At 41.5% G+C, this 9,887-nt stretch overlaps 1 protein-coding gene across 1 annotated transcript; it reads left to right on the plus strand.

Moving 5' to 3' along the window:
• Window positions 1-528: 528 nt before the first annotated feature.
• On the plus strand, window positions 529-7,659 carry NMRK2 (nicotinamide riboside kinase 2). Its single transcript, XM_083158228.1, has 8 exons — window positions 529-624; window positions 1,041-1,131; window positions 2,482-2,530; window positions 2,662-2,818; window positions 3,891-3,962; window positions 4,914-5,020; window positions 7,331-7,414; window positions 7,507-7,659. The coding sequence occupies exons 1-8, from the start codon at window positions 596-598 to the stop codon at window positions 7,560-7,562; spliced, it is 645 nt and encodes a 214-aa protein (XP_083014354.1). The 5' UTR covers window positions 529-595; the 3' UTR covers window positions 7,563-7,659.
• Window positions 7,660-9,887: the final 2,228 nt, after the last annotated feature.

Genomic DNA, 9,887 nt, shown 5'->3' on the forward strand with positions numbered 1-9,887 from the left:
ACCGTGCATGTATAAGAGCACATCGCATATTCTCCTGTTATTTATGGAATTTAAGAATAATACCCACTGGGCACCCATAGGAACATTTATTCTTACTTAAGTGTATTTAAAGTGGAGGGCAGATAACAGGAAATATCCAAATCTTGTTTAGTATTCGGAAATATAGTCTACAGCTCGAGTGATTTACCTGTTGCAATACAAATTTGCCTTTTGTATATGCAGTCTGGCTGGAATAACGTGCATGTCTCTCGTATCTATAAATTATTGCTGTGGTTTTTTGACAATCTACATCTTTCCACATTTCGTTATCCACCGACGACTGGAAAATCCATGACATTTTCTGCCCCCAGACATGACTATTTTAGGCAAATCGGCTCTTTGCCCGGTGCTATTATTACCCAAAGCAGCTTGACCGTGACTGTGATGTCCTGTGGACAGGTGGCAGAAACTCAGCGACTGCGCACAGACCGCCTCCTCTGATTGGTTGCCGCGCTCTCTTGTCCAAATGACGTAGAAAGGCACTGTCTATTAAAGTGAAACTTTTCTCAATGAATGAAACGTAGTGAGAGATCGGTAGTAGTTCCCTGCTGGCATCATGAGGCAACTCATCATTGGCATCGGCGGGTAAGAAAAAGCATCGTTTATGTCCTTGTCATAGTAATAACGTCTCTGTCACTGTGCATGCTCATTGCTGCTGCAGCTGATTGTGGCACTGGCGTTACGGTGGGTGACAGCTATTCTCCCCCAACCCGCGGGTGGAATGGTCTGTGTCCGACAGTGTGATCCTGTATATTGTCCGTCATCTCCCCGGTCTCCTCAACAATCTACTGTGTATAATATATCCTCAGTTGAGCAATTAGCAGATATATTTTAGTAGAGTATCAATTGCTTAAAACGGCAATCCATGCTGTGAGCAGTCTCATGTATTGAGATAAACGTGCTGAAGTTATTCCTAGTCTTTCGATTAAGAGCTTTTTGTATAAATGAATCTGTAAGCAATGGGCTTATACGTGACTAAAGATGAGCTTTACTTTTTTCAGCGTTACAAATGGTGGTAAGACGACTTTAACAAAGAAGCTAATCGGGGCCCTGCCTAATTGCTGTGTCATCCATCAGGATGACTTTTACAAGGTAAGGAATAGTTAAAAAATAATAAATACGTCTGACCTATTTTAGCTGGGAGCGAGTTTGTACTACAGTATATAACAGGTGTGGGGAACCTCAGGCCCGGGGGCCTTATGTGGCCCTCGTAGCTGGTCTGGGTGGCCCTCCCACCCGCCTGGTGGCTTTGCCGGGAGTCAAGTACAGGGGAATTTTCATGAGAGGTTGGTCGTTCTCGCGAGATTCCTCTTAATGAACAGCAGCCGCAGACTGTCAGTCCTATTCAGCGGCAGCCACCGGAGCGTGGGACAGCTGCAGCAGGACAATTTGTAAGAGAAATGTTTACATATGGCCCCCAAAGGTTTTTTCCCCCATACAAATGGCCCTTGGCACAAAAAAGGTTCTCCACCCCTGGTATATAATGCTGTATAACCTCAGGGGCAAACACACACACACACGACCCCTGGGCATAGCAATGTATTGGGGCCCCTACCAATCCTCCAGCGGTAGGGGTGGGGGAAGCTTTGATGTCCCGCGGGTGGTAGGGGGTATTATATCAACCGCTCAGCATGTAGGGCCTGGATCAGCAATTTCCACTAATTACCCCTTTACTGTACAGATGGTGGGAGAAGGGGGCATTGGGCTGAATGAAGGGGCCCTGATGCATAACTTCCAAGGTGGTAGAGGATGTTTAATACACAGAGGAGGGGTGTCTAGTGGAGTGGGCGTATTGTTCATAATTTTTTGGTGGGAGGACAGCTTGCTTGACTGCAGATATCTCCAGTTGCCGGAAATAGATTTCTTAGATTTTAAGGGAATTAAAAACTATAGAATCCCACCAACCAAACGGTATTGGGGACTAGGGGATCAGAATTCAGGAGGCAGAGCAATCTGCCAACGAGTATATAAAACTACATACCAGGTGTGTGGAGCTGGAGCAGTAACCAGCTGCTGGAAGGCTGATATCTCTGGTTTTGGGAATAGTAGAGACAAGTTGCTAGTGTCCATCAAAGGGGGAGAGTCAGACAGAACCTGAAACATCTGACTGGGAATAGCAATTAACAGGCTTGGATGGGGACCACTGCTTTGAAGTCAGATATCTCCGGTTCCCAAGGGCCGATTTTTAAAATTCTTGTACCCAAGGAAAGAGGGGACCCTCAGCTTTCAGACTAGCATCCATAGACTCCTGGGTACCCAGAACCCCCATCCTGCGTGCGCTACTGAACCTGTATCGTTTAGCATTCAACTCCTTTCTCACTTAAATATTGTTGCATAAATTTTATGGGAAAACCAGATTGCTTGAAGGTACGGTATGACTTGTGTTTGCCTGCTTGAGCTGCATTACTTTGCAGCATTGTTTTATTGCTCACTATGTTTCAGCCACCTGATCAGATAGAAGTTGGTGAAGATGGCTTTAAACAATGGGATGGTAAGAACTGTATTTGCTGTAGGAAGCCCTAATCTATAGCCCAAGTACAACTTTATTTTTCTCAGTCTTTTGTTTAATTCAATGTTTTGCCTTATAAATATGACTATAGTTTAGTTTATTTACCCCTACAGTGATCACTTCAATAGATATGGAAGCAATGGTGGACACCGTAACAGCCTGGGTTGAGAATCCTGTGAAGTTTGCTCGTTCACATGGAATCCCATCCTCTGCATCAGATGAGGATGTTCAGATACTGATCTTGGAGGGATTCTTGCTTTACAACAACAAGTAAATACCTATACTGTTGTCCAGCTTGAGTAACAGCTTTGTGCTAAAGAGAAAGCAATAAACTACTGTTATTACAGAACTGTGATGAGGTAAATGGATAGGTATCTCATACAAAGGTGCAGCATTATATACTGCTGGATCTGTGGAAAATGTCGGCAGGTGTCTGTCTTGGCTCTTTTTTACTCCAGAGTTTTGACTATAATAATGTTTCTCTTGCTCCATGGTTAAAACTTTGATTTTTGCAGTGGTTCTTTTCTATAAAAAGCATATCTGCTTTATTTCAATGGAATTTAAATATGCCCTAATACAAAGGATCCCAAATGCAGTTCTCAAGGCACCCCAATGTTCCAGGTATAAATATATCAATGCTTTGCCACAGGTTATTTATTTATTCCTCAGTCATTTTGATTTAACCGTCTGTGCTGAGCCATGGCTATACTTAAAACCTGGTCCATTGAGGTGTCTTAAGGACTACATGCAACCCTGCTCAGTACCAGTTATTCTCAGGACTGGCCTGTAGTGTGACTGGTATTACCTGGGTCACATCTAACAGGGTCTGATTTTGGCAGGCACAGTACTTCTTGGAGATGATCTCCAAGCATCCATGAATACATAGAAGACCCACATCCAGTGTGAAGAGTGACTACCTCCGAATAACCCAGGTAGAAAAGGGACCAAGGACCAGATATATCCAGTTTCAAAAAGTGATACAATGGAGAGTGATAAACAGCCAGCCAATTGGCTCCGAACTGCCATGGTACAGGCTGGTTTTGTAAAAGGACAAGTAGGAGCTGGTTGTGTATCACTCTCCACCTTATCACTTTTTGAAGCTTGATACATCTGACCCTAAATTCTGAAACCTTGGCTTCAATCCATGCTCCGTGTCCCAGGTCTGAGCTGGGTTAAAGCAGCATCCCATCTTCAATAGAACTCCCATCTTGGTAAATAAACCCCATAATGGTAGCTTAGAGCCTTCATTGTGATCTGTTTTAGCTATTTGATATTTTAATGACTTTTTATACTTTTAGGCTTTATGCATCTACAAGTTTAAAGTAAAGCTCTTTCTCTACAGGCAACTGGCACAATTGTGCACAGAACGGTACTACTTAACAATTCCATATGATGAGTGCAAGAGGAGGCGCAGGTCAGTGCAAACCCATAGTTGGCTATCTTTACATATTTCCTACAGCGAAAGAAACTCACACTCTGCACAGCTCCTGTGCTGAGCAAAAAAATGAAAGGTGCTAAAACCTGTAAAAAAAAAAATCCTAAAATGCGGATTTATAAAAGTGTAGGCATTGTCCATTGCAGAGAATAGGATTCAGCTGATCACTCACAGCACTTTTTCTTGAATTCTAATTGGTATATAGTGTCTAGTGTCCGTGTGACTCCGAAACACTGCCATCTATTGGCAATAAGTGAAACTAAATCTTTCTCTCACACATGCACAAAGGCAATCACTTACTAGTGTCTCTATACAAGGCAGTTTCCTTAGGTCTTTTCTGCTGTGATTAGACTGTATAACTGTCATGGGCCCTTATTCAGATCTGATCGCAGAACAAATCTGTTCTCAAAATGGGCAAAATCATGTGCACTGCATGTAATAGAGAGTTAGATTTGTGTGAGTTATTTTGTTTCTGTGCAGGGTAAATACTGGCTGCATTATTTTTACACTGCAATTTAGACTTCCATTTCAACACACCCCACCCAAATTTAACTCTCTCTTCACATGTTACATCTGCCCCACCTGCAGTGCACATGGTTTTGCCCATTTTGAGAACAAATTTGTACTGCGATCAGATCTGAATAAATAATGAATCTGTAGTAGATCTTCATGTTTCTTAGGTTCTAGATTTTATATTGTCTGGACTTCTTATCTTGTGTATGTATATAGTATATTGGCCCTAGAGTTGCTGTGGATTTACACATCCCAGCATTCCCTGCCATAGCTTTGATTTTAAAGCGTACTATAACTAGCAGGACCTTCTGGGAAATGTCCACAGCAGCTGGAGGTTGTCTACACATGTAACAGAGGTATTACTGAAAATATTTTAAATGGTATGTTAACGTTTTTCTTTGATACTGTTTCTTGTAGTGGTCGTAGCTACACTGTGCCAGACCCACCAGGATTATTTGATGGTCATGTGTGGCCGATGTTTCTAAAGCACAAACAGGAGATGGAAGAAAGTGGAGTGAGTGTAGGTATGTAAGCCCTCGGACACGTGTACTGTGACTTGGATTTCCTTCCCCTCTTCTTACAAGCACTCTTGGAAAGTTGAAAGTATTGCTAATTTAGCACAACAATCTACTTGGTAAAGGGGCATAAACACTGGGCAATTTTTAGCCTTTTTTCTAAGCGATCTGTCTAGATCACTTAGAAATTAAGCACCGATCACTCCGTTTGTATGCCCCTGAGCTAAGGTTGCCATCGCCTGCTCAGATCTTGACCACATGTACTCAAGATCTAGTCAGATTGTGCTATATGGGTGTGTAAAAAGAAAATAAGGGTAGATGTACGAAGCGGTGATAAGGGAGGAGAAGTGATAAAGTGCCTGGTGCTTTATCACCGGCCTATCGGCTCCTGACTTAAGTTACAGTTTAAAAAGGGACAGTTATGAGCTGATTTTCCAGTGATAAGTACCAGGCACTTTATCCCTTATAACTGCTTCATGCATCTACGCCACAGTTAGAACAGATTGCTCAGCTCACATCACTGGTACATAGCAGGTGTGTCAGCAGAGTTTGCTAAGTGATCTGTGCTAAACGAAATCTCTGAGCGTGAGGCTGAATTCTTCCTGTGTGTATGGGGCTTTAGTTGCTTTAAAATAAGTACAGATGTTTCATCATTCACTTAATGTTTTTTGGCAATGTGGTGTGACCTAAAAGGCCCACCATACTTCAGCAAAGAATTTGTGCAATTTGGTGATTTGCATATGTCTTGTATAAATCTGCAGTTTGTGAATCACAGATCATGGATTCAAACCAAAATCGATTTTAAGGTTGTTAAATTAGGTTGTCTCAACATGTTGGGTTTCACAGATCAGTTGGTGCTATAGATTGCTAGTGTATGGTAACATTCTGCAGCTGTGTAGCCTGTTTCTAGTAAACTGACAAGCCTTTCAAGATTGGCAAATCTGCAATTCACTGAAATATCTAATGCAGGGGTTCCCAAACTCTGTCCTCTTTACCCCACACAGTTCATGTATTCCAGGTCACCTGCAGGTGCATCATTACTTATTGACCTATTTTAAAAGATCCACAGATGGAGCTAATTCTTTCACTTGTGATTCTGTGAGGAGACGTGGAAAACATGCACTGTGTGGGGTCCTGAGGACCAAGTTTCAGAACCTGTGATCTAATTTATATGGGTGCTGATTTTGGAATCTTTAAATCTGCAAATTGTGTATGAATGGCTTTACAGATTTTTTTTTTTTAGGCTTAATGGGTAACTCCGACCTGATCGCACGGCTGCAATTCATACTTTCCTACCTGACCCTCTCCATGAGGGAAAAAATGCTCTGTTCCTGGATAACCCTGGTCATTTATGATTGCCATCACCTGTGATGAGCTAGTTAATTGATTAGAAATGTGTTTCACTGCAGGTGATGGCAATCATACATTACCAGGAACAGGGCTGGTAGTACTCATGCACAGGGCTATCCTGCGATAAAATCCTGCTACTTTTTTTTTATCACCTACGCAAGTTGATTGACAGCCAGCGTTTGTGGGTGGTACCTACAGTTTTCCAGGAGTGTTAGGGTAAAAGTAGGTGTACCGATGTGTTTGAAAGGGAAGCCGTGGCGGCCAGGGGACGGAGCTCCGCTTACCTTGTCTTAAGATCCTGTTTCCAGTTGGAGGGGCCCTATCTGCCCTGGATTGCCTCCCTTCTTAACTCTTTGGGGTCAGCGGCATTTGGTGTTCGGCGGTGGTGATTGCGGCCTGGTCCTCCTTTTTGTCCCGGCTCCTGCTCCCGACGGCACAGCTGAAGGCTGACAATGGATATGGCCATGCTATGGATCGGGTCTGTCAGATGGACTGACACTCCACCCCACCCCACACCACCTTAATCTGACTCTGTAGGACAGTGATCAGGGAACTCTGTCCTCATTACCCCCCACACAGTGCATGTTTTGCTGGTAACCCAGCAGATGCACAGGTGTACTAATTACTCACAGACACATATTATAAGGTCCGCAGGTGGAGTTAATTATTTCACTTGTGATTCTGTGAGGAGACCTGCAAAACATGGGTAATGAGGACCTAGGAAGTCCAGAATATGTTTAACACTTCAACGTGTTTATGCTTGTCTTTCAGACTTCATGTGCATCTTGCAGTGGCATTTCTCATGTTTAACCAAATGGGGCTATATGACACCAATTTAAGTAAAGATCTATGTGGGCATGTCTGAAATGTCTGTGTGCTATTTAATTTTTGTAAACTATCCAGAATATCTGTTGCAGATTAGATTTGATCCTTCTCTTTTAATCTTCTTTTTTTCTTTATATTTTTTAGTGTCCCTAGATGGCCTTCTGTCGAAAGATGCAATATTTAACTATGTCTACACTAATATTGAGAACAACCTCAAACTCTTCCTAGGTGGGTCTGCAGTTCTTTATGGCTAAATTGGCTTGAATTTTTGTCTTTGCCCTTTTTTTTTTTTAAAGATATTTTTGTTCTTTCCACTATAGCGCTTAAAGATGCAAGGGTGACCACTTCTATATGTTCTGATACAAACCTGGACTGAGTCAACTGTGCTGTCAAGGACTACGCTGTATATAATTTTAATTTAACTACTTTTTTTTTTTTTTTGTACCTGATGTAGGACTTTCCAGAATGAGATTATTATTGTTATTATTATTATTATTTATATAAATTTTTTTTTAAATAAAATTCAAACTATTTTTTGTGTTTGGTCAGGTACAGAACACTGTTTTGTACTCCTGCTTTAGTCATATTGCCTGGTTTGTTTCCAATTTGTAATACTCTTCTTGTTTCAGTAAGGTCTCGGTACCATTTTATTTACAGTTTCTTAAATAGTGCACACATACTGCAGCGCTTTACAGAGAATATTTGAACATTCACATCAGTCCCTGCCCCGGTGGAGCTTAAAATCTATATTCCATACTACATGTACACGCACATAGAGACATTGTAGGGTTACAGAGAAAGAGTTCAGTGTGTTCCAGGGCGCTGATCACATTTAGAGTGGACTGGTTTCTCTCATTGAGAAGGTACCCAACAAGCAAAACAAATACAGTGGAATAGTGAAGTATTGTTAATATCCAATTTGACCAAATAATCTTCAAATGTCAAAGCGTTAGGACTCTTACCCAAAAAAATGAGTCTACTGTTTAAGGTAGACTGATATTGTACAGGGAGGGACATATCCGTCACCACAGGATAAAACAACCACCTTCTTATACTTTCATTCTGTATATGAAATAGAGGAGATGGATCATGGTGTAGCACAAATTTACTTTCACACAATAAAAGACAGGGGTATCGGACAATACAGGACTCTCACCCAAGTGATGGTCCACAATTAAATTGCAGACAAAAGAAGCACAATTTAAAATCAACAGGCGTCGCTGGTGGGCTTTGCTTCCCTCACACTGCGTCCAGAGTCCAGCTATCAGTTACAAGGGGGAATACCAGGACAGGAGAAGTTAAAGATTCTACCTTTTTTTTCTCCCATGTACATAACTCCTGCTTAGACTTAATTATACTAGAAAGACCTGGAGTGTTACAAGTTGAATCCCTAAATAGATCTCAACAGTCTCGCTTACTTATTGGTTTCAATACGTAATCGTCAGGGGCTGTTCTTACAGCTTAAGAAGTATGCTCATGATAAACTACAACAGAGAGATTACTTTCTGGGAAACAAATCTAGTGCCCTTCTGACCCATAAGCTACAACTACGGCACACTAGAAATAGAATTAAACACATTCAATCATCTGATGGTAAGAAAGTTCTTAACCCAACAGACATAGCAGAAGCATTTGCTGACTACTATAAATAGCTGTATAATCTTAATTCTGACATAGAACACCCTACAACCCTTTCCCTCATTAATACACCCCTTCTTGGAGAACCTCAACCTTCCGAGCCTATACCTCTATCCTCCCTTAACTCACAATGGTCGGTAATAAAGTCTCTGGCCCTGATGGATATACTAACTCCTTTTACAAAAAAAATCCCTGCGGAACTGCTACCCCTTCTTACTCTGCTATATCAGCATGCAATCGATAGTGGCTCATTCCCCGAGGGAAATGCTACACTCACAAATAGTCACTGTTCATGAACAGGCAAAGATCCTTCCATTTGCTAAAACTATAGACCGATAGCCTTACTCAATACCAACCTAAAAATGTACTCTAAACTAATAGCCAATAGATTAGCACCCCTAATCCTAAATATAAACTTCACCTCCTACAACTGAATTTCCACAAGTCCAATATAGGAACAGGTTCTCATATGAAAGAGATAAATTAAGGGGTGACTATTCCCATACCCATGATTAAGCCACGCATTTGAATTTCTAATGTAATTTTTAACCTTAACTTTTATTTCATTGTATTCCGTGCCTAATCATCATATAAATAAAATGTATATAAGAATTTGTATTTACATGTTTTATGACAATTGACTATTTTTCAGCACTGCAGTATCTTTTTTGGTATTTTGCTGAAAAGCGGTGAGGAGGCCATCTTCCTTGTCTTCAGGAAATATTGTTGAAAATCGGATTAAGAGATGGTATAGTGTCTTTCATTCTAGCATTATATAGATCCCCAACTTTAGCAATGGCTTTACCTCCTCTCCTTTTAAGATCTTGAATGGTACTAGACAGGGATGCCCACTGTCCCCTATTATGTATGTGCTGGCAATAGAGCCCCTAGCTATCACACTACACCAATCATTGGGGTTTCAAGGTATGAAAGTGGGGTCCTCCACCCCCACTAGATCTATTACAAGGTTTTATTTAAATTCTAAAAATAGCATATTAACTAGGGTGGCCAATCCCGGGATCGGGATCGGCGGGATCCCGGGATTTGGCCCCCAAAACGCCGG

Source organism: Crinia signifera, chromosome 1, assembly GCF_055691185.1.
Source record: "Crinia signifera chromosome 1, ASM5569118v1, whole genome shotgun sequence".
NCBI lineage: Eukaryota > Metazoa > Chordata > Amphibia > Anura > Myobatrachidae > Crinia > Crinia signifera.